Below are 24,004 nucleotides of genomic sequence, written 5' to 3'. Positions count from 1 at the left end.
TGCTCCACTTATGAAGGAGCTGTATAAAGTGGAAGGGGCAAATTGGCCATAAATCCCCCCCCCCCCCAAACGCCGGGTCTGTCCCAGAGGCCACCCGCGCTACCTCCACCTGGGGGCTGCGTTAACACACAGGCAAAAATGAAGGGGGGCAGCGCCAAGCCCCAGCCAATGCAATCCTAGCAGCCCGGGCCATAGACCTCTGTGCCGACGAGCACTTGCACGTCTGGCCATGATGAAGGAAGCGGGACGCGGGTTTAATTTTTCATCTGTCAGCAGACAGGATGGCGCCGGCACAGCAGCTCAAGAAACCACCCACACAGCATCTATATGCTGCAGCCGGCCAACATTTTACTGCGCCGCCCGCCCGTGCCCAACACCTCAGGGTCCCCCCAAGACATGACCGCTCACAATCCCATTCCCCGCCCCAGGGCCACACCTCAGCAAAAAGAAAATCAGTTTCCCCACAAGCCCCCGAGACCAAAAGCCCCCACCATTGTCACCTGCAATTCCCCCACGTCTCCCACCCTGCTACAACATCACCACTTACCAGGGATATCAGGCGGGTGACATTTATCCCCATGCGGCTGTATGTCGCCATTGTTTCTCTTCAGGGCTTCTCTTCTCTCCCCTGCTCCTAACTTCCGCTTCCACGGTCCTCAGCGCCGGAAGTGACGTCATCGGCTTACAGGCAAATGAACACACTGCAACAACTCGCTGCTAAAATCGCACAAACATCCTAAGGGTATATTCACACGAACGGGCTCGCAGCGAGATTCTCGCTGCGCGCCCGGCAGGTCCTGGCAGTTCCCATACACTACATACTTGCTGCGGTCTAAACGACCGCACCGAGTATGTAATTCTGCCGCCCTTAACCCCTTCTGCTCCCGGCCGGCTCCCCCGCTGTAAGCATACTTTACCTGTCCTCGCTGCACGGGTCCGGCGTCCTGCTCTCCCGTCCGGCCAATTAGTGTGTTGCCCAGCCGCAGCCACTGATTGGCCGGACGGGAGAGCAGGACGCCGGACCCGTGCAGCGAGGACAGGTAAAGTATGCTTACAGCGGGGGAGCCGGCCGGGAGCAGAAGGGGTTAAGGGCGGCAGAATTACATACTCGCTGCGGTCGTTTAGACCGCAGCAAGTATGTAGTGTATGGGAACTGCCAGGACCTGCCGGGCGCGCAGCGAGAATCTCGCTGCGGGCCCGTTCGTGTGAATATACCCTAAGGTTAATAAAAACGCTGCAAACACAATGCGAGTTGAGTTTGCCATTGACTTACATTACAAACCGTCTCGCAGCGTTTTCACCTGCGGTTTTATCGCTTGGTTAAACTCGCAGCTAATACGCCCGTGTGAATATACCCTTAAAAGGTTCAGAGAGAATTGGTCACCATGGACATCAAGCTCCTATTTTTCATCTTAACATTTTCTATTTTGTTAAACAAGGATTATGACTATGGATGGTTTCCTGATGTATAATCAGATCCTTGTCTACTATAATACTCTTCTTTTCTTGTTGAAATGTATGTATAATTGTTTGGAAATTATGTATGTTTGTTGGAAATGTTGTACGGTTCTAAGTTGTACAACTGTTTTTATTTGGAAAAGTTTGTTAAAACCTAATAAATATATTGAAACAGAAAACCTCTCCTGCTCTGGGCAGTTCCTGACATGGACAGAAGTAGCATCAGAGAGCACTGTGTCAGACTGGAAAGAATACACCGGTTCCAGCAGGGCATACAGCAGCTGATGACTACTGTAATTTGCAAATCCATATAACTTTCTGGTACCAGTTGTTTTGAAAAAAATTCCTAGAACGAGCTTGGAGAAGTGCTTTGCTGAGTCCTTCTCATACTTGTTCAAGCAATCAAATGAGGTCTGAACAATCAGACTATAGGTGTTCAAAGGTCTGCACAGATCATCCCGGCCGGATGATCTTTATGGCCGCAGGGTTCTGATGCGGGAGCATCAGCGCGCGCCCGCATCAGAACTTGCCACTGCACACAATGATTGTGTGAACTGACTGGGTTTCCTACGGCCGCAATTCACTGAATTGCGTCCGCAGAAAACTGACATGTCAGTTATTTGCAGGTCCGCATGGGATCCCGTCCAGAGCGTATACGATGTGTATACGCTCCGGCCAGGATCCCATAGCAGATAAGGCTATGTTCACAGGCGCATAAAGTACGGCCGTTGTTGTCATCGGCCGTACTTTTACGTAGCATGAACATAGCCTTACTGTGAAAATAATAATAATTAGTAAACCAAATTTTATGTGATTCCTCGTCAAGCACCAACACAGTACACACACACTCATCTCCCCTTTCTGTGGGTGACAGTACCAATAATCCGGGTGGGTCACTATTCCACTCCGGACCACCGTGATAAGCACCCAAGGGACCCTGCAACAACCCGGCAGGTCACTGTCCATAGGGGAACAAGGTATAACCGGCCCTTTAAAATGAAAGCAGGTGTGCCACCATACCTGTGTACCCAACCGGCACTGGCGTAACAACATAACATCTCCCCTCCTCTGGCCCTGTGTACTCTGCAGGTTAGTTAGCCGGGGGTGGGGCTTACCAAAGTGGGGGCGGGGCTTACCGCGATGGGGGCGGGGCTTACCGGGTCATACTGTTTGCAACTATGGAAGCCTGCACCAGAAGCTCCACGAGATTGAGTACTGAGGGGGTACTAAGGGCATACTAAGGGGGTACTAAGGGGCATACTAAGAAGGTACTAATGGGCATACTAAGGGACATACTAAGGGGCATTCTAAGAAGGTACTAAGGGGCATACTAAGGGGCATACTAAGAAGGTACTAAGGGGCATACTAAGGGACATACTAAGGGGCATTCTAAGAAGGTACTAAGGGACATACTAAGGGGGTACTAAGGGGCATACTAAGGGGGTACTAAGGGGCATACTAAGGGGGTACTAAGGGGCATACTAAGAAGGTACTAAGGGGCATACTAAGGGGGGTACTAAGGGACATACTAAGAAGGTACAAAGGGGCATACTAAGGGGGGTACTAGGGGGCATACTAAGAAGGTACTAAGGGGCATACTAAGGGACATACTAAGGGGTAGTGATGCACGATGCACCGAAATATCGATACTACTATCGATATTTCGGTCAGAAAACCGTTTCGATACCAGGATTTCCTGGTATCGATACGTCATGTTAATCTGCATAATAGTGCAGATTAACATGAAGTATGGTGCAGAGAACACGGCCGGCAGCTACCTGAGCGCCGGCCGTGTTCTCTGTGTGCCGCCCCCTGCCCCCTGGTGTCCCCTCCTCCGCCCGCGAGCTCTCCGCTCCCGGCGGCGCCAAATTTAAATAGCCGGCACACAGCGATCGCTAGTGCCGGCTATTTGCAGGAGTCCTCAACTGGCGGACCGCGGTCCGAACCCGGACCGCGGAGGCCAGCTGTCCGGACCCCTGGTCAGACCTCCTAACCGCCCCGGATCCGGTCCGTCCCGCTCCCCACCGCACTGCCTCCCGCCCCATAGGCGTACTGTCCTTAGATGTCAGTACGCCTGTGGGGCTGGGAGCAGTGTCGGTCCGGCCCCCGGCTGATACGCGCTCTCTGGGGATGTCCCAGGGATTCCCCAGCAGAGCGCGCACCACAGACCTCAGTGTACGCTGCCGGCCTGTCCTTCCCGGAAGTGCAGGCCGGCGGCGTACGCTGAGGTCACTGATGCGCGCTCTGCTGGGGAATCCCCGGGACATCCCTACAGAGCGCGTATCAGACGGGGGCCGGACCGACGGGAAGAGACGAAGACAGCCGCAGCGGGGAACGAGGTGCTAGGTGAGTTGTTTTTGTTATATTTTTTTTCTGTCTGGGGGGCATCTACAAGGGGAGAGCGCACAGGTGGACTATATACTACAGGGGGGACCTCACAGGGGGCTATATACTACTGAGGGGGCTATATACTACTGGGGGGAGCGCACAGGGGGCTATATACTACAGGGGGGACCTCACAGGGGGCTATATACTACTGAGGGGGCTATATACTACTGGGGGGAGCGCACAGGGGGTTATATACTACAGGGGGGACCTCACAGGGGCTATATACTACAGGGGGAAAGCACAAGGGGGGCTATATACTACTGGGGGGAGAGCACAGGGGCGCTATATACTACTGGGGGGAGCTCACAGGGGGCTATATACTACAGGGGGACAGCGCATGGGGGGGCTATATACTACAGGGGGAGCTCACAGGGGGCTATATACTACAGGGGGGAGCTCACAGGGGGGCTATATACTACTTGGGGGAGCTCACGGGGGCTATATACTACTGGGGGGAGCTCACAGGGGGCTATATACTACAGGGGGAGAGCACAGGGGGGCTATATACTACTGGGGGGAGCTCACAGGGGGCTATATACTACTGGGGGACCGCACACAGGGGGCTATATACTACAGGGGGAGAGCGCACAGGGGGGCTATATACTACTGGGGGGAGCTCACAGGGGGCTATATTCTACAGGGGGAGAGCGCACGGGGAGGCTATATACTACTGGGGGGAGCTCACAGGGGGCTATATACTACAGGGGGAGAGCGCACAGGGGGGCTATATACTACTGGGGGAGCCACAGGGGGCTATATACTACTGAAGGAGAGCACACAGGGGGGGCTATACACTACTGGGGGAGCAACAGGGGGGCTATATACTACCAGGGCAGTCACCCCCTTTGTACCTAATATCAAAGGCCTGGTGAGAGAGAAAAAAATGCCAATTTTCCCGCTAATAAGCAGCAATTCTGTATATAAATAGTTGAACGTTTGTGACAAAGTAACAAAACACGTTTCCTACTGATGTTCAGCTCGGACCTTCACCTGACAATAGACCCCGGTAAGTGGACCTTCACTAAAAGTTGTTGAGTACCCCTGCCCCATAACCGACAGCGGCATTTAACCCCTGCAGAGCCGCTCCATATGCAGCACGAGTCTGCTGCATATGGATCGGCCCCTCACTGCTAATGACTGCGGCCCGCAATCCCGCGGGCGGCAGTCATTCAACCATTCCAAATACGGGACCCGCCGGTGCTGCGGCAGCGGTCCCTTACACCAGCCAGTTCCCCAACCTCCGGGTCCACAATCCTGTCGCCGCCCCTCCATTCCCGCGGGGCCCACCGATACAGTGGCACAACAACTCCCAGAATACCTTCTTGTGGGGAGTTGTTGTTCACAAGGAGGCATGCTGGGAGTTGTAGTGCACAAGAATGTATGCTGCACAGAGTTGTGTCAGGAGCTGCACAACTGCAATTCCCAGCATACCTCCTTGTGCACTACAACTCCCAGCATACCTTCTTGTGGGGAGTTGCAAAGCACAAGGAATTATGCTGGAAGTTGTTGTTCACCAGGAGTTATGCTGGGAGGTGTAGTGCACAAGGAGGTATGCTGGGAGTTGCAGTTGCGCGGCAGCAGCCTTTCAAAACATCCCAGCATACCTTCTTATGCACTACAACTCCTAGCATACCTCCCTTCTGCACTACAACTCCCCACAAGAAGGTATTCTGGGAGTTGTTGTGCACAGGGAGGTATGCTTGAGGTTAGAGGGGAATAAAAAATGTAAAAAAAGTGTTTTAAAATAAAACAAAAAATAAAGGTTCTAATAATCCCTTTTCCCTTTTAAAAAAAAAAAAAAGTAAAAAGAAAAAAAAGAACATACATGTATCCATTACATGTGAATTGTCTGAACTATAAAATGTAACAAAGTGATCAAGAAGTCACATAGATAAAAATGTTGTGCATGGGGGGAACATATCTGTAGTCAGGGAAAAGGGAAATTATATTTGTATTTTTACGTGTTTTTTTCTCAAACTTTTTATTTAGTATCGAATTGGTATTGAGTATCGAAATCCGAAAGCTGGTATCGGTATCGAACTCAAAATTTTGGTATCGTGACATCCCTACTAAGGGGCATTCTAAGAAGGTACTAAGGGACATACTAAGGGGGTACTAAGGGGCATACTAAGGGGGGTACTAAGGGACATACTCAGGGGGGTACTAAGGGACATACTAAGAAGGTACTAAGGGGCATACTAAGGGGGTACTAAGGGACATACTAAGAAGGTACTAAGGGACATACTAAGGGGGTACTAAGGGGCATACTAAGAAGGTACTAAGGGGGGTACTAAGAAGGTACTAAGGTACATACTAAGGGGGTACTAAGGGGCATACTAAGAAGGTACTAAGGGGCATACTAAGGGACATACTAAGGGGCGTTCTAAGAAGGTACTAAGGGGCATACTAAGGGGGGTACTAAGGGGCATACTAAGAAGGTACTAAGGGACATACTAAGGGGGTACTAAGGGGCATATTAAGAAGGTACTAAGGGGGTACTAAGGGACATACTAAGAAGCTTCTAAGGGGCATACTAAGGGACATACTAAGGGGCATACTAAGAAGGTACTAAGGGACATACTAAGAAGGTACTAAGGGACATACTAAGGGGGTACTAAGGGGCATACTAAGAAGGTACTAAGGGGCATACTAAGAAGGTACTAAGGGGCATACTAAGGGGGTACTAAGGGACATACTAAGAAGCTTCTAAGGGGCATACTGAGGGACATACTAAGGGGCATACTAAGAAGGTACTAAGGGGCATACTAAGGGGGTACTAAGGGGCATACTAAGAAGGTACTGAGGGGCATACTAAGGGGGTACTAAGGAACATACTAAGGGGGTACTAAGGGGCATACTAAGGGGCATACTAAGGGGGTACTAAAGGGCATACTAAGGGGCATACTAAGAAGGTACTAAGGGGCATACTAAGGGGGTACTAAGGGGCATACTAAGAAGGTACTAAGGGGCATACTAAGGGGGTACTAAGGAACATACTAAGGGGGTACTAAGGGGCATACTAAGGGGGTACTAAGGGGCATACTAAGGAGCTTACTAAGGGGGTAGTAAGGGGCATACTAAGGGGGTACTAAGGGGCATACTATGGGGCATACTAAGGATCGTACTAAGGGGCATACTAAGAAGGTACTAAGAGGCATTCTAAGGGGGTACTAAGGGGCATACTAAGGGGGTACTAAGTGGCATACTAAGGGGGTACAATGGGGCATACTAAAGGGGTACTAAGGGGCATACTAAGGGGTTACTAAAGGGCATCCTAATTGGGTACTAAGGGGCATACTAAGGGGGTAGTAAGGGGCATGCTAAGGGGGTACTTAAGGGCATACTAAGGGGGTACTAAGGGGCATACCAAGGGGCGTACTAAGGGGGTACTAAGGGGCATACTAAGGGTACTAAAGGGCATACTAAGGGGGTACTAAGAAGGTAAAAAGAGGGGTACTACAGGGCATACTGAGGGGGTACTAAGAGGATACTAAGAGGCATACTAAGGGCGTACTAAGGGGCATACTAAAGGGATACTAAGAGGCATGCAACATAGGGGCATGCTATATACCATGTGGGGGCTAAAAAGGAGGGGTTATATTATGTGGGGACTATACTATGTGCTTTTGGGGGGCTCCTGCACAGGATTGGGTCCTATACTATATAGGGGCTGCTACGGAGGAGGGCTATACTCTATGGGGACTGCTGCACAGGGGGAGGGAAAAGTTGGCAAGAAACACAAAATAGAAGCAGAGAAGACGTCCCCTGTGAGTCACCGAATACCGGCAATACAATCACCTATAAGGTCTGCAGGTGCATAGCCTCATCTACCGCTATATGGTGACTGCTGAGGGAGAGTACTGCTCTGTGCACAGCCTCATCTACCGCTATATGGTGACTGCTGAGGGAGAGTACTGCTCTGTGTACATTCTCATCTACCGCTATATGGTGACTGCTGAGGGAGAGTACTGCTCTGTGCACAGCCTCATCTACCGCTATATGGTGACTGCTGAGGGAGAGTACTGCTCTGTGCACAGCCTCATCTACCGCTATATGGTGACTGCTGAGGGAGAGTACTGCTCTGTGCACAGCCTCATCTACCGCTATATGGTGACTGCTGAGGGAGAGTACTGCTCTGTGCACAGCCTCATCTACCGCTATATGGTGACTGCTGAGGGAGAGTACTGCTCTGTGTACAGCCTCATCTACCGCTATATGGTGACTGCTGAGGGAGAGTACTGCTCTGTGCACAGCCTCATCTACCGCTATATGGTGACTGCTGAGGGAGAGTACTGCTCTGTGCACAGCCTCATCTACCGCTATATGGTGACTGCTGAGGGAGAGCACTGCTCTGTGCACAGCCTCATCTACCGCTATATGGTGAGTGCTGAGGGAGAGTACTGCTCTGTGCACAGCCTCATCTACCGCTATATGGTGAGTGCTGAGGGAGAGTACTGCTCTGTGCACAGCCTCATCTACCGCTATATGGTGACTGCTGAGGGAGAGTACTGCTCTGTGCACAGCCTCATCTACCGCTATATGGTGACTGCTGAGGGAGAGTACTGCTCTGTGCACAGCCTCATCTACCGCTATATGGTGACTGCTGAGGGAGAGCACTGCTCTGTGCACAGCCTCATCTACCGCTATATGGTGACTGCTGAGGGAAAGTACTGCTCTGTGCACAGCCTCATCTACCGCTATATGGTGAGTGCTGAGGGAGAGTACTGCTCTGTGCACAGCCTCATCTACCGCTATATGGTGACTGCTGAGGGAGAGTACTGCTCTGTGCACAGCCTCATCTACCGCTATATGGTGACTGCTGAGGGAGATTACTGCTCTGTGCACAGCCTCATCTACCGCTATATGGTGACTGCTGAGGGAGAGTACTGCTCTGTGCACAGCCTCATCTACCGCTATATGGTGACTGCTGAGGGAGAGTACTGCTCTGTGTATACTGGATGTTATGTAGTAATGGTATAAGGGGGGGGGGTGGCGTCTCTGATCAATGCTCAATTGTGGCGCCATATAAATGTGTGTGGGGGGGGGAGCCTATTAACGTTCATACCTGGCGCCACATTACAAACATAGGGTGGTGCCTATCACATATGTGGCGCTATATTGTAAGTGTGTGTGTATAAAATGCTTTCCCCATACATTGTACAGGATAGGGACACTTTAGGGTCTATCCTGTTCCTATAATACCTAGAGACCGCAGAGCAGCAACCACTCCTCCTGATCTTTTGCAGCTATGCACTTTTAAGGCCGGGTTTACACAGCGTATGACACCGGCCGTGTCACATAACGGCTGGTGTCAGTGAACTTTAGCCCGGCCGGTACTGCTGTACTGCTCAGACGCAGGGCCGGTTTTAGACTAAATGTGGCCCTGGGCAAAGTTGAAGGTGGGGCCCTAAATGCTTAAATATTGTAGCAGCAATTTAATTTTTACACTTTTGTTGGTGATACCTGCTGCTCGTGGTGGGTTCGGCCATCAGTGTAAGGAGTATGAGGCTCTCTGGACAGTCCTCTGACAGATGATATCAGTGGGCATAGGGGGTTAGGCTTGATGGAAAATCAATGCCCAACCTCTTTGTTCTCAGAGAGACAAGCCGCCATCAGATCTATGTGGCTATGGCTTACCCCTCCCATAGAGAACACAGGAAAACTCAGCTGTGCCGAACATTCCTGTGTATTAGGAAGACAGGGCCAGATGATATATATATATATATATATATATCATTAGTGATGTGTGTGCAGCTCTTGCTGTATATAGTGAACAATAAAGATATATACTACGTGATCACGTCCTCAGACCTTGTCTGTGGGATCCCCCAGTCCCAGCTCTCACTTCTGGTCCTCTCTCTGAAGTTATAGGCCGTTCAGCCAGTCACTGGCCGTAACAAACAGACAAGGTCTGAGGACACCTGGGAATGTGATCAGGTAAGTAACAGCTTTATTATGTTATACGCACAGCAGCCAATGATTTTTACACTTGCCAAAAGACAATGATCGTTTGATAACTGTTGTCTCTATATACACAGAGCGATATCGGCCGGATTCGGACAATTTTCGTTCCGTGTATTATGGCCCTTAGTCAATTCAGAAGGTTACATGCCAGGACCGCCACTACATGTCAGGACTGCTGCTACATGCCAGGACCGCCGCTACATGCCAGGACTGCCGCTACATGCCAGGACTGCCGCTACATGTCTACGTCTAGAGGAAAGAAGATTTCATCATCAGCATCGACGCGGGTTCTTTACTGTACGAGCGGTAAGACTGTGGAACTCTCTGCCACATGATGTTGTCATGGCTGATTCATTAAATAAGTTCAAGGGAGGCCTGGATGATTTTCTTGAAAAATATAATATTACAAGTTATGGGCATTAGATTTCTGGTGATACGTTGATCCGGGGATTGTTCTGGTTGCCATTGCAGTCGGGGGAGGGGGGGGAGTTTCTCCCTGTGGTGGGGCGTTTGTCTTCTGCCCCATAGGGGTTTTTCGCCTTCCTGGATCAACACAGTAGGATTTTCCTAGGTTGAACCTGATGGACTCTTGTCTTCTTTCAACCCTATTTACTATGTTACTATGTTACTATGTCAGGACTGCCACTACATGCCGGGACTGCCTCTACATGTCAGGACTGCTGCTACATGCCAGAACCGCCGCTCCGTGGGTGGGAGGAAAGAGGGGGGACATGGCAGGACTGCTGCTACATGCCAGGACCGCCGCTACATGGCAGGACTGCTGCTACATGCTAGGACCGCCGCTACATGCCAGGACTGCCGCTACATGCCAGGATCGCCGCTACATGCCAGGACTAACGCTACATGCCAGGACTAATGCTACATGCCAGGACCGCCGCTACATGTCAGGACTGCTGCTACATGCCAGGACTCTCACTAGTGGTGTAAACACAAAAACTATTTATACTCACCTGACTTTTGAGTGCAGCATCTTCTCTAAATGTGTAGATAGATAGATAGGAGATAGATAGATAGATAGATAGATAGATAGAGAGTAGAAAACAAGCCGCACATCCAATTCCAATGTGGCTGGTGCTCAGGGAATAGAGAAAGATAGCGAGAGGCTATCGAAACGTTGCATCTGTTTGTTCACCATTTTTTTGGAATAAACTACACATTTTCTACTACCTGAGCTGGTGTGCTGTGGACTCTCCATCTTCTAGATAGATAGATAGATAGATAGATAGATACATCGATAATATTTGAATGTTTTTATCATTTGCAGATTTCGGCTGTCCTCAGTATCCCATTCTGGTTTCTACAAAGATTTGGCAAAAAGATGGCAGCTTTTGGAATCTCTGTAAGTATTACTGCAGAACATGGTGCTCAGCGGCGTAGCTAATGTCTCCTGGGCCCTGGTGCGAGAGGTCAACTTGGGCCCCCCCCCCCCCCCTCCTCCTTTCACGACCAAGTGATGCTATTGGTGTGTATATATATATATATATATATATATATATATATATAAACACCAAGACAGATATTACCAAGAACACCAGCATATTGGAAGAGAAAGTATTATCACCGTACATATTACCGCCATACTGTTACCGACCAAATCCTGTATACTGAGACCAATATTACCAGTAATACCAGTATATAGGAAGGAAACATTACTGCCACACCTCAACCACTACCATCACCACCATATTGTTACTGACCAAATCCAGTATACTAAATCACCTCATCCAGTCATATAGAGGTGGATGCAGCTGTACACAGGCTCTATACACCATATACATTACAGTGCAGTTATATCAGGTGACTCACAGGAGACGTCTTTTCTGATCGGAGTTCTTTCCTTTTCATCTTCTCCATCCGTCCTGGGCCATTATGAGAACTTCTCCGAGCCACAAATCCACAGAATCTGCCAGACAGACATATTAGTCTCCTCACACTGGCACCATCCTCATCTCTATACACGCTGCACATCTGTATTGTCCCCTTTACACCCTCATTTAGTGGGTAGCCCTGACTCTATGTGACCCCCTAATAATATATGCCCCCCTCTGTGTATCCCCTCTCCCCCCATGTTGCCCTCCTTATAGATGGCCCCCTCTCCCCCCACCCTCCCTTATAGATGGCCTCCTCTCCCTCCTCCATATAGATGGCCCCCTCTACCCCCTCCCTTATAGATGGCCTCCTCTCCCCCCTCCTTATAGATGGCCCCCTCTACCCCCTCCCTTATAGATGGCCCCCTCTCTCCTCACCCTCCCTTATAGATGCCCCCCTCTCTTCCACCCTCCCTTATAGATGGCCCCCTCTCCCCCCACCCTCCCTTATAGATGGCCCCCTCTTCCCCCCCTCCCTTATAGATGGTCCCCCCCCCTTATAGATGGCCCCCTTCCCCCCCTCCCTTATAGATGGTCCCCTTCCCTCCCCCCCTTATAGATGGCCCCCTTCCCCCCCTCCCTTATAGATGGTCCCCTTCCCCCCCTCCCTTAGAGATGGCCCCCTCTCCCCCCACCCTCCCTTATAGATGGTCCCCTTTCCCCCCACCCTCCCTTATAGATGGCCCTCTCCCCCCACCCTCCCTTATAGATGTTCCCCTTTCCCCCCTTCCTTATAGATGGTCCCCTACCCCCCTTATAGATGGTCCCCTTCCCCCCCTCCCTTATAGATGGTCCCTCTTCCCCCCCTCATAGATACCCCCCTCTTTCCCCCCACCCTTATAGATGCCCCCCTCTTTCCCCCCACCTTCATAGATGCCCCCTCTTTCCCCCCACCCTCATAGATGCCCCCGTCTTTCCCCCCACCCTCATAGATGCCCCCACTTTCCCCCCACCCTCATAGATGCCCCCCTCTTCCCCCCCCACCCTCATAGATGGTCCCCTTTCCCCCCACCCTCATAGATGACCCCCTCTTTCCCCCCACCCTCATAGATGCCCCCCTCTTTCCCCCCACCCTCATAGATGCCCCCCTCTTTTCCCCCACCCTCATAGATGCCCCCCTCTTCCCCCCACCCTGCAGGCTGATAAAAAAAACAAAAACAAAACTTAACTCACCTGACAACGCGCTCCCACATTGATCCTCACTCCTCCTGGTCTGTCGCCGGCTGCTGCGCGGCTGCCGGGGGTGTCACGTCCTATCCCCGGCAGCGCGCGCATCCCAGAGCTCCCTGCGCGTCGGAACCGGAAGTCAGGGCCCAAGGCGCGCAGGGAGCTCTGGGATGCGCGCGCTGCCCCGGATGAGACGCGACACCCCCGGCAGCCGCGCAGCAGCCGGGGGAAGACGGAGCCGGACATACATTTCAACAAGAAAAGAAGAGTATTATAGTAGACAAGGATCTGATTATACATCAGGAAACCATCCATAGTCATAATCCTTGTTTAACAAAATAGAAAATGTTAAGATGAAAAATAGGAGCTTGATGTCCATGGTGACCAATTCTCTCTGAACCTTTTAATAGAGTTATTACCAAAGGCTATAGCCTCCTCATATTTGTAAGTGGTATTAATTTCTTGGATTGTGTCCTCTATTTTAGGAATTGCGAAACTCATCCCAGAGCTCCCTGCGCGCCGGAACCGGAAGTCGGATGCGTGCGCTGCCCCGGATGAGACGCGACACCCCCGGCAGCCGCGCAGCAGCCGGGGGAAGACGGAGCCGGACTCTTGTGACCGCAAGCAATCACAAGAGTGATTGATCGGGAGGGCCTCGCGGGCCCCCCTTCGTGGCGGGCCCGGTCGCGGCGGCAACCCCTGCGACCGCGGTAGCTGCGCCACTGATGGCGCTGTATAAGTGTGTAAGTTCTAATAAAAAAACACATGCTGGGTACAAAAAGCCACACGACTAACATGTAAATGATCTAGTACTTACCATTCTAAGAGTAATTAAAGAGTTTGTCTCCCCTAACCACGTCCATATACTCTATCAGGCATCATACACAGGATGTCACGCTGACACTAACTTCTATGGGCAGGAATGTAGAGCCGCTAAGTAATTGTGGTACTCGACCAGTGACGTGCTGTGATGTTACTGGTGACGCCACTTCTGTGGTGGTTGGTCGGTTGTGTTGTACACCTCAGCCAGCGATAGTAATGTTGTGATGCCAGTGATAGTCCAGCACACAGGTGCGATGTTGGTACCTGCTTTAGTGTTGTGGCTGGCTGTACTTCCCCCAAATGGTCGGTGACCTGCCAGGCTGTGATGTGTCCCTTGGGCTCTTGTCACGGCAGTCGTGAGTACAGTAGAGGTAGTTGTAGCGGTGCTTGTATAGTTGAGAGCAGAGTGGAGCAGTGTAGAGGAGAGCAGTTTGTCAAGGGAGAAACTTCCTGAATTCCCCCCCCCCCCCCCCCCTAAATCAACCGGTCTCAGAAAGTTATACAGATTTGTAAATTACTTCTATTTAAAAATCTCAGGAACTCCTCCAGTACTTATCAGCTGCTGTATGTCCTGCAGGAAGTGGTGTATTCTCTCCAGCCTAACACAGTGCTCTCTGCTGCCACCTCTGTCCATGTCAGGAACTGTCCAGAGCAGCAGCAAATCCCCATAGAAAACCTCTCCTGCGCATCTACCTATCCCCAAAATGTTCTCTCCCACAGTGGTCGCTGGATTTAAGATGTGGATTATCTCGTACACATCAACAGAGACACGACATAATATTATATTGCCGAATACTCCACTAGATATATTACATGTCGCATTACCCAAAACCGACCTTTCTGAGTGGGTTTCGAAGGGTTTATCAAAATTAAACCAGTTATTCCGGGAAGGTGTTTTATGTTCTTTTTTAGATTTACAAAATGAATATCGCCTCCCAAAAGAAGACCTACACAGATATCTAAAATTACGACAATTTCTACTAACTAGGAAACATACAAATGTGAAATGTAATTTGGATCTTATAAAATTCCTTAAATCCCAACCAAAAGGTCTTAAACCTATTTATGAAATATTAGGGAAAACTACCTCATTTGAAGCAATTGGACCATATGCTAAATGGTCCGCAGAACTGAATATTTCCCCCTCCGAGAAGACTGGAAACATGCTTTCTCATGGTCACACAAGGCCCTACAATGTATAGTTCATGTACAGGCTATCACCAAAGCAAGGTTACAGTGATACATACTACACCCCACTTAGGCTTCACAAGATGTTCCCCTCATCCTCTAGTTTATGTTGGAGGGAATGTGGGTGTGAAGGATCATTACAGCACATTCTATGGTATTGCCCACGGATAACACAATATTGGAGTGAAATCTCTAAATTAGTGGACAAATTATTTAAAACTCAAATCCCACTAACACCCCAATTAGCACTTTTGCTCTTAGGGATCCATAAAGATTCCACCACCGTTTCGCATTTTGTTTTGCAAAATAGTAGTAATTGCGAAACTATTCTTAACAAGAAGATGGAAATCTTCTTCTATTCCTAAAATAGAGGACACAATCCAAGAAATTAATACCACTTACAAATATGAGGAGGCTATAGCCTTTGGTAATAACTCTATTAAAAGGTTCAGAGAGAATTGGTCACCATGGACATCAAGCTCCTATTTTTCATCTTAACATTTTCTATTTTGTTAAACAAGGATTATGACTTTGGATGGTTTCCTGATGTATAATCAGATCCTTGTCTACTATAATACTCTTCTTTTCTTGTTGAAATGTATGTATAATTGTTTGGAAATTATGTATGTTTGTTGGAAATGTTGTACGGTTCTAAGTTGTACAACTGTTTTTATTTGGAAAAGTTTGTTAAAACCTAATAAATATATTGAAACAGAAAACCTCTCCTGCTCTGGGCAGTTCCTGACATGGACAGAAGTAGCAGCAGAGAGCACTGTGTCAGACTGGAAAGAATACACCGGTTCCTGCAGGGCATACAGCAGCTGATGACTACTGTAATTTGCAAATCCATATAGCTTTCTGGTACCAGTTGTTTTGAAAAAAATTCCTAGAACGAGCTTGGAGAAGTGCTTTGCTGAGTCTTTCTCTCTGTCTTTCTTCAAGGGACAGATTCTGTAAAAAGTCTATGGAGTCCTTCTCTTACAGTGAGATGGGGAGAGAAGCACTCAGCAGAGCGCTTCTCCATACTTGTTCTTGACATGTCAGTTATTTGCAGGTCCGCATGGGATCCCGTCCGGAGCGTATACGATGTGTATACGCTCCGGCCAGGATCCCATAGCAGATAAGGCTATGTTTACAGGCGCATAAAGTACGGCCGTTGTTGTCATCGGCCGTACTATTACGTAGCGTGAACATAGCCTTACTGTGAAAATAATAATAATTAGTAAACCAAATTTTATGTGATTCCTCGTCAAGCACCAACACAGTACACACACACTCATCTCCCCTTTCTGTGGGTGACAGTACCAATAGTCCGGGTGGGTCACTATTCCACTCCGGATCACCGTGATAAGCACCCAAGGGACCCTGCAACAACCCGTCAGGTCACTGTCCATAGGGGAACAAGGTATAACCGGCCCTTTAAAATAAAAGCAGGTGTGCCACCATACCTGTTTTCCCCAACCGGCACTGGCGTAACAACATAACATCACTGGGCCCGGCTATATCTCAGCCAACCACCATAGAGCTGGCTTCACACTTCACCACCTAGCAAGTGACAGGCCGTACCGACACACCGGGGGTCAACCCAGTATACAGTAAAGTGAGGACCAGCTACTTCTTAGGGATCGCATGCACATGGCTATTTTGGCATTTACATATAAGATGATGATGGTGTTATAAGGAATGAGACATTCTTTGGAGTTTACCTCCTCCTTTATTGGCCCTGAGAACATGATGACCTGTCATGTCTCTCCATTTAGCGGTTTTTATTTGTTTTTTAAGTAAAATCTTTTTGGGGTGTTTTTTTGTGTATTTAATGAATTACAAATAAAGATACTTTCTACATTTTGACACCTTGGTGTGCCAGTGCCTTAATTACATACTTTATATATAGTTGGTTCTAGTTGTCTTCTTGTATGTTGGCTTTGTAGCCGCCGCTTTTTACCCAAAAGCTGCGCATCTTCTTCTTTGGTAGTTTAACTCTTTCTCCAAACCAGTCACAGTCCTGGGCGGTAATCGCACCTTTTGGGGCATGATTGACAGTCAGGGAACCTGCTGGGACACTGGGAAGCCGGATGACATCTTGGGGATACGCCAACACAGGGCCGGCCTTTGGGGTGTGCGAGCTGTGCGGTTGCACAGGGCGCATCACTCCTGGCCAGTTGGGGGGGCGCTCTGGCAGACAGTCAGCTGCACACTTAACTGGTCTGGCAGACAGACGATCTGTCTGTCAGAGCGCCCCTCTAGCTGGCCGCCTGCCCTCCTTACATAGTAGTTGGTTTGGGCGCTCCAGACAATAGACGGGCTAGGAACCTGGCAAAGTAATGTTCCGGGTTTATCCCGGTAAGCTCTGCCCCCACCGACAAGCCCCGCCCCCGTTACACACCACGGGTGCGATGCTGACTTTTTTCTTGCCACATTGCAGCCTGCAGTGTGCTCAGGTCCCATCAGTGTGCTGACCTGTGACCTCTGCCCGGCAATGTGCGTCCTCCCTCCTCCTCCTCCTCAGCAATGCTGCAGCCTCCAGGATCCTGTGCCCCTGCTATAAGTCTGATGCTTTTCTCTCCTCTGTCTCTCTAGTTCTTTCCCTTCTATCTTTCTATCTCTATCTATCTATATATCAGCTGAAACAGTGCATAACTACTGCCCCCAGCATACCCAACAGCTAAACAGTGCATAACTACTGCCCCAGCATACCCCAACAGCTAAACAGTGCATAACTACTGCCCCCAGCATACCCCAACAGCTAAACAGTACATAACTACTGCCCCCAGCATACCCCAACAGCTAAACAGTGTATAACTACTGCCCCCAGCATACCCAACAGCTAAACAGTGCACAACTACTGCCCCCAGCATACCCAACAGCTGATACAGTGCATAACTACTGCCCCCAGCATACCCCAACAGCTAAACAGTGTATAACTACTGCCCCCAGCATACCCAACAGCTAAACAGTACATAACTACTGCCCCCAGCATACCCAACAGCTAAACAGTACATAACTACTGCCCCCAGCATACCCCAACAGCTAAACAGTACATAACTACTGCCCCTAGCATACCCCAACAGCTAAACACTGCATAACTACTACCCCCAGCATACCCAACAGCTAAACAGTGCATAACTACTGCCCCAGCATACCCCAACAGCTAAACAGTGCATAACTACTACCCCCAGCATACCCCAACAGCTAAACAGTGCATAACTACTGCCCCCAGCTTACCCAACAGCTAAACAGTGCATAACTACTGCCCCCAGCATACCCCAACAGCTAAACAGTGCATAACTACTGCCCCAGCATACCCCAACAGCTAAACAGTGCATAACTACTGCCCCCAGCATACCCAACAGCTAAACAGTGCATAACTACTGCCCCCAGCATACCCAACAGCTAAACAGTGCATAACTACTGCCCCCAGCATACCATACAGCTAAACAGTGCATAACTACTGCCCCCAGCATACCCCAACAGCTAAACAGTACATAACTACTGCCCCCAGCATACCCCAACAGCTAAACAGTGTATAACTACTGCCCCCAGCATACCCAACAGCTAAACAGTGCATAACTACTGCCCCCAGCATACCCAACAGCTAAACAGTACATAACTACTGCCCCCAGCATACCCCAACAGCTAAACAGTACATAACTACTGCCCCCAGCATACCCAACAGCTAAACACTGCATAACTACTACCCCCAGCATACCCAACAGCTAAACAGTGCATAACTACTGCCCCCAGCATACCCCAACAGCTAAACAGTGCATAACTACTGCCCCAGCATACCCCAACAGCTAAACAGTGCATAACTACTGCCCCCAGCATATCCCAACAGCTAAACAGTGCATAACTACTGCCCCCAGCATACCCCAACAGCTAAACAGTGCATAACTATTGCCCCCAGCATACCCCAACAGCTAAACAGTGCATAACTACTGCCCCCAGCATACCATAAAGCTAAACAGTGCATAACTACTGCCCCCAGCATACCCAACAGCTAAACAGTGCATAACTACTGCCCCCAGCATACCCCAACAGCTAAACAGTGCATAACTACTGCCCCCAGCATACCCAACAGCTAAACACTACATAACTACTGCCCCCAGCATACCCCAACAGCTAAACAGTGCATAACTACTGCCCCCAGCATACCCAACAGCTAAACAGTACATAACTACTGCCCCCAGCATACCCCAACAGCTAAACAGTGCATAACTACTGCCCCCAGCATACCCAACAGCTAAACACTGCATAACTACTACCCCCAGCATACCCAACAGCTAAACAGTGCATAACTACTGCCCCCAGCATACCCAACAGCTAAACAGTGTATAACTACTGCCCCCAGCATACCCCAACAGCTAAACAGTACATAACTACTGCCCCCAGCATACCCCAACAGATAAACAGTACATAACTACTGCCCCCAGCATACCCAACAGCTAAACAGTGTATAACTACTGCCCCCAGCATACCCCAACAGCTAAACAGTGCATAACTACTGCCCCCAGCATACCCAACAGCTAAACAGTACATAACTACTGCCCCCAGCATACCCAACAGCTAAACAGTGCATAGCTACTGCCCCCAGCATACCCAACAGCTAAACAGTGCATAACTACTGCCCCCAGCATACCCAACAGCTAAACAGTGTATAACTACTGCCCCCAGCATACCCAACAGCTAAACAGTGCATAACTACTGCCCCCAGCATACCCCAACAGCTAAACAGTGTATAACTACTACCCCCAGCATACCCCAACAGCTAAACAGTGCATAACTACTGCCCCCAGCATACACCAACAGCTAAACAGTGCATAACTACTGCCCCCAGCATACACCAACAGCTAAACAGTACATAACTACTGCCCCCAGCATACCCCAACAGCTAAACAGTGCATAACTACTGCCCCCAGCATACCCAACAGCTAAACAGTGCATAACTAATGCCCCCAGCATACACCAACAGCTAAACAGTGCACAACTACTGCCCCCAGCATACCCCAACAGCTAAACAGTGCATAACTACTGCCCCCAGCATACACCAACAGCTAAACAGTGCACAACTACTGCCCCCAGCATACCCCAACAGCTAAACAGTGCATAACTACTGCCCCCAGCATACCCAACAGCTAAACAGTGTATAACTACTGCCCCCAGCATACCCCAACAGCTAAACAGTGCATAACTACTGCCCCCAGCATACCAACAGCTAAACAGTACATAACTACTGCCCCCAGCATACCCAACAGCTAAACAGTACATAACTACTGCCCCCAGCATACCCAACAGCTAAACAGTGCATAACTACTACCCCCAGCATACCCCAACAGCTAAACAGTGCATAACTACTGCCCCCAGCATACCCAACAGCTAAACAGTGCATAACTACTGCCCCCCGCATACCCCAACAGCTAAACAGTGCATAACTACTGCCCCCAGCATACCCAACAGCTAAACAGTGCATAACTACTGCCCCCCGCATACCCCAACAGCTAAACAGTGCATAACTACTGCCCCCAGCATACCCCAACAGCTAAACAGTGCATAACTACTGCCCCCAGCATACCCCAACAGCTAAACAGTGCATAACTACTGCCCCCAGCATACCCCAACAGCTAAACAGTGCATAACTACTGCCCCCAGCATACCCCAACAGCTAAAAAGTGCATAACTACTGCCCCCAGCATACCCCAACAGCTAAACAGTGCATAACTACTGCCCCCAGCATACCCTAACAGCTAAACAGTGCATAACTACTGCCCCCAGCATACCCAACAGCTAAACAGTGCATAACTACTATCCCCAGCATACACCAACAGCTAAACAGTGCATGACTACTGCCCCCACGGTAAACAGTGTAATTGCCAAATAGGCCAAGTCCAAATTTGCTGTTTTTTAGTGAAGTCACATCTCAGAGAAAAATTCAAAAAGTGATTAAAAGGTCACATATATAACGGGGGGGGGGGGGGGTAGATGATTGGTAGATACATACATAGATGGTACTTCTATCGGGGTTGGGGGGTTTGGGGGGGCTGGGGTTTAGGGGTGGAGCTTGTTGTAGTAGGATTTAGTATATTGTATCTAAATACTACAGCCTTCTGTCCCGTTTGTGGTTTTGTTGTGGGGGGTAGTCTGGAGGGATGGGAGGCGGTGAGATTTAGTCTATGTCACCATTAGGGGGTATCAACAGGGGCGGGGGGGCGCCAAAAGAAAGCTTCGCACAGGGCGCCATCTACTCTAAGGCCGGCCCTGCGCCAACACACCGGTGACCAAGCAGGTTGCCTGACTGTCAATCATTCCCCAAGAGGTGCGATTACAGCCCAGGAACTGTGACTGGTTTGGAGAAAGACACTGCCCAGATACCTAGATAAAACTAAATCACATACAATGCCAGAAAAGATAAAACAGTGACTTTGGGCGTTTTGAAAATACAGATGACCATCACAATATATGGTGGGAACTATTGCAGCTTGCTTTATTATGCTATTTTTGGGGGTTTAGAACTCAAAACAGGTGGTGAATTGTTCCATTTAACCTCTTAAGGACATATGACGTACCCGTACGTCATATGTCCTCATTAGCACTTCAAAGCGGGGCCACGCGGCGACCCCGCTTTGAAGCGCCGCGGTTCCGGGTGCCGCGTGTAGCCCGGGACCGCCGCTATTAGCGGGCACGGTCTGATCGCCGTGCCCGCTAATTAGCTAATCGGAGGCAGCTGTCAAAGTTGACAGCTGCCTCCGATTACCGGAGGCAACCTTTCCCTGGGGTCTAGTGGGGGAGATCGCTCCTCCGGGACGTTGTCCCGGAGGAGCGATCTCCGTTACTGATGCCGGCCGGGGACTCGTCCAAGATGGCGCCGTCCCCGGCTTGGCACTCGTTTACTTCCAGCTGCAGCATATCTATGCTGCAGAGATCTCAATGAGAGATCAAAGTATATATACTAGAAGTCCCCTAGGGGGGCTTCTAGTATATGTGTAAAAAAAAAAAAGTGTTGTTTATAGTGAAAAGCCCCCTCCCCTAATAAAAGTCTGAATCACCCCCTTTTCCCAGGTTTTAAATAAAAGTAAACAAATAAATAAATAAATAAATAAACATGTTTGGTATCGCCGCGTGCGTAATCGCCCGAACTATTAATTAATCACATTCCTGATCTCGCACAGTAAATGGCGTCAGCGCAAAAAAATCCCAAAGTGCAAAATTGCGCATTTTTGGTCGCATCAAATCCAGAAAAAATGTAATAAAAAGCGATCAAAAAGTCTTATATGCGCAATCAAGGTACCGATAGAAAGAACACATCATGGCGCAAAAAATTACACCTGAGACAGCCCCATAGACCAAAGGATAAAAGCGCTATAAGCCTGGGAATGGAGCGATTTTAAGGAACGTATATTTGTTAACAATGGTTTGAATTTTTTACAGGCCATCAGATACAATATAAGTCATACATGTTATATATCGTTTTAATCGTAACGACTTGTGGAACATGCATAACAAGTCGGTTTTACCCCAGGGCAAATGGCGTAAAAACACAGTTCCCCCAAAGAAAAGAAATGCGTTTTTTTTTTCAATTTCACCACACTTTGAATTTTTTCTGGTTTCGTAGTGTACCAAATGCAAAAATTCAGCCTGTCATTGCAAAGTACAATTAGTGACGCAAAAAATAAGGGCTCATATGGGTTTCTAGGTGGAAAAATGCAAGTGCTATGGCCTTTTAAACACAAGGAGGAAAAACCGAAAACGCAAAAACGAAAATGGGCCCCGTCCTTAAGGGGTTAAAAGGTTTATCCAAGCTCAAGAAAACACAGCTACTTTTTTAGCAAAAACAGCGCCACCCCTGTCCTTAGGTTGTGTGTGGTATGGCAATTCAGCTTAATTCATTTGAATGGAACTGAGCTAAAAAACCTACACCCAAACTGAGGACAGGAGCAGTGCTGTTTCTATAAGAAAGCGGCCATTTTTTTCTAAGCCTGGGTAACCCCTTTAAGTGTATAAATAACAATCCTTAGTGCAAAATACCATACATGCCTATGTGTAAGTATAGAATCCCGTCTGCTCCCCTTCTTCCATCCATACCCCTTCTCTATATCCCTCTTCTCACCTCTCCTGGTTGAACCTGATGGGCCTTTTTTGATGTGTTTTTTTTTAACCTTACTAACTATGTGTCCTGTTGGCTCCTTACCCTTGTATTGTTACAGGAGTGCTCCAGGCAGGGTTTTTTTATTATAATACTGCTGGGTGGGGGGATGAAAACAATGACATCCATTCACGTCCCCGCTGGAGCTCTGGAATTGGGGAGATAAGTGGACGTCATTGATTTCATCCACTCCCTCTTCGGCGATACTGAAAAAAGGCCTCCCGCCCCGGAGTACCCCTTTAGATAAGATGATGGAAGTGATATCATTTTACACAATACATTTCCTCAGGTTGCAGACGCGACGCTCCACCCTCATTGTCATCTAAACCTCATGTCCAGCTGTGGAGAGACAAGTCTACAACACAGGAATATCAGCCACAAAACCATCAGCAGCATCTGCTCCATGCAGTATGCGGAGTCCGGGAACCATCAGCTGCATCTGCTCCATGTAGTATCCGGAGTCCGGGAACCATCAGCAGCATCTGCTCCATGCAGTATGCGGAGTCCGGGAACCATCAGCTGCATCTGCTCCATGTAGTATCCGGAGTCCGGGAACCCTCAGCAGCATCTGCTCCATGCAGTATGCGGAGTCCGGGAACCATCAGCTGCATCTGCTCCATGTAGTATCCGGTGTCCGGGAACCATCAGCTGCATCTGCTCCATGTAGTATCCGGAGTCCGGGAACCATCAGCAGCATCTGCTCCATGCAGTATGCGGAGTCCGGGAACCATCAGCTGCATCTGCTTCATGTAGTATCCGGAGTCTGGGAACCATCAGCAGCATCTGCTCCATGCAGTATGCGGAGTCCGGGAACCATCAGCTGCATCTGCTCCATGTAGTATCCGGAGTCCGGGAACCATCAGCTGCATCTGCTCCATGTAGTATCCGGAGTCCGGGAACCATCAGCTGCATCTGCTCCACGCAGTATCCGGAGTCCGGGAACCATCAGCTGCATCTGCTCCATGTAGTATCCGGAGTCTGGGAACCA

The 24,004-nt window shown here is 49.2% G+C and overlaps 1 protein-coding gene across 5 annotated transcripts in view; it reads right to left on the bottom strand.

The window, feature by feature from the left end:
• Positions 1 to 24,004, bottom strand: part of LOC138795704 (uncharacterized) — a 38,926-nt gene that overhangs the window by 3,330 nt on the left and 11,592 nt on the right. Inside the window, exon 1 of one of the 5 annotated variants that reach the window (XM_069975146.1) lies at positions 11,638 to 11,711. The exons of 3 other annotated variants lie outside the window; for them this stretch is intronic. In XM_069975146.1, coding sequence (XP_069831247.1) covers positions 11,638 to 11,685 — 48 coding nt within the window. In that variant the 5' untranslated portion in view covers positions 11,686 to 11,711. Of the gene's footprint in view, positions 1 to 10,998; positions 11,158 to 11,637; positions 11,712 to 24,004 lie in introns of those variants that run through there. One more of the 5 variants, XM_069975150.1, reaches the window with a different exon arrangement.

The sequence above is a fragment of the Dendropsophus ebraccatus genome, chromosome 6 (assembly GCF_027789765.1).
Source record: "Dendropsophus ebraccatus isolate aDenEbr1 chromosome 6, aDenEbr1.pat, whole genome shotgun sequence".
NCBI classification, from domain to species: Eukaryota; Metazoa; Chordata; class Amphibia; order Anura; family Hylidae; genus Dendropsophus; species Dendropsophus ebraccatus.
This window is presented reverse-complemented; position numbering and strand designations above follow the sequence as displayed.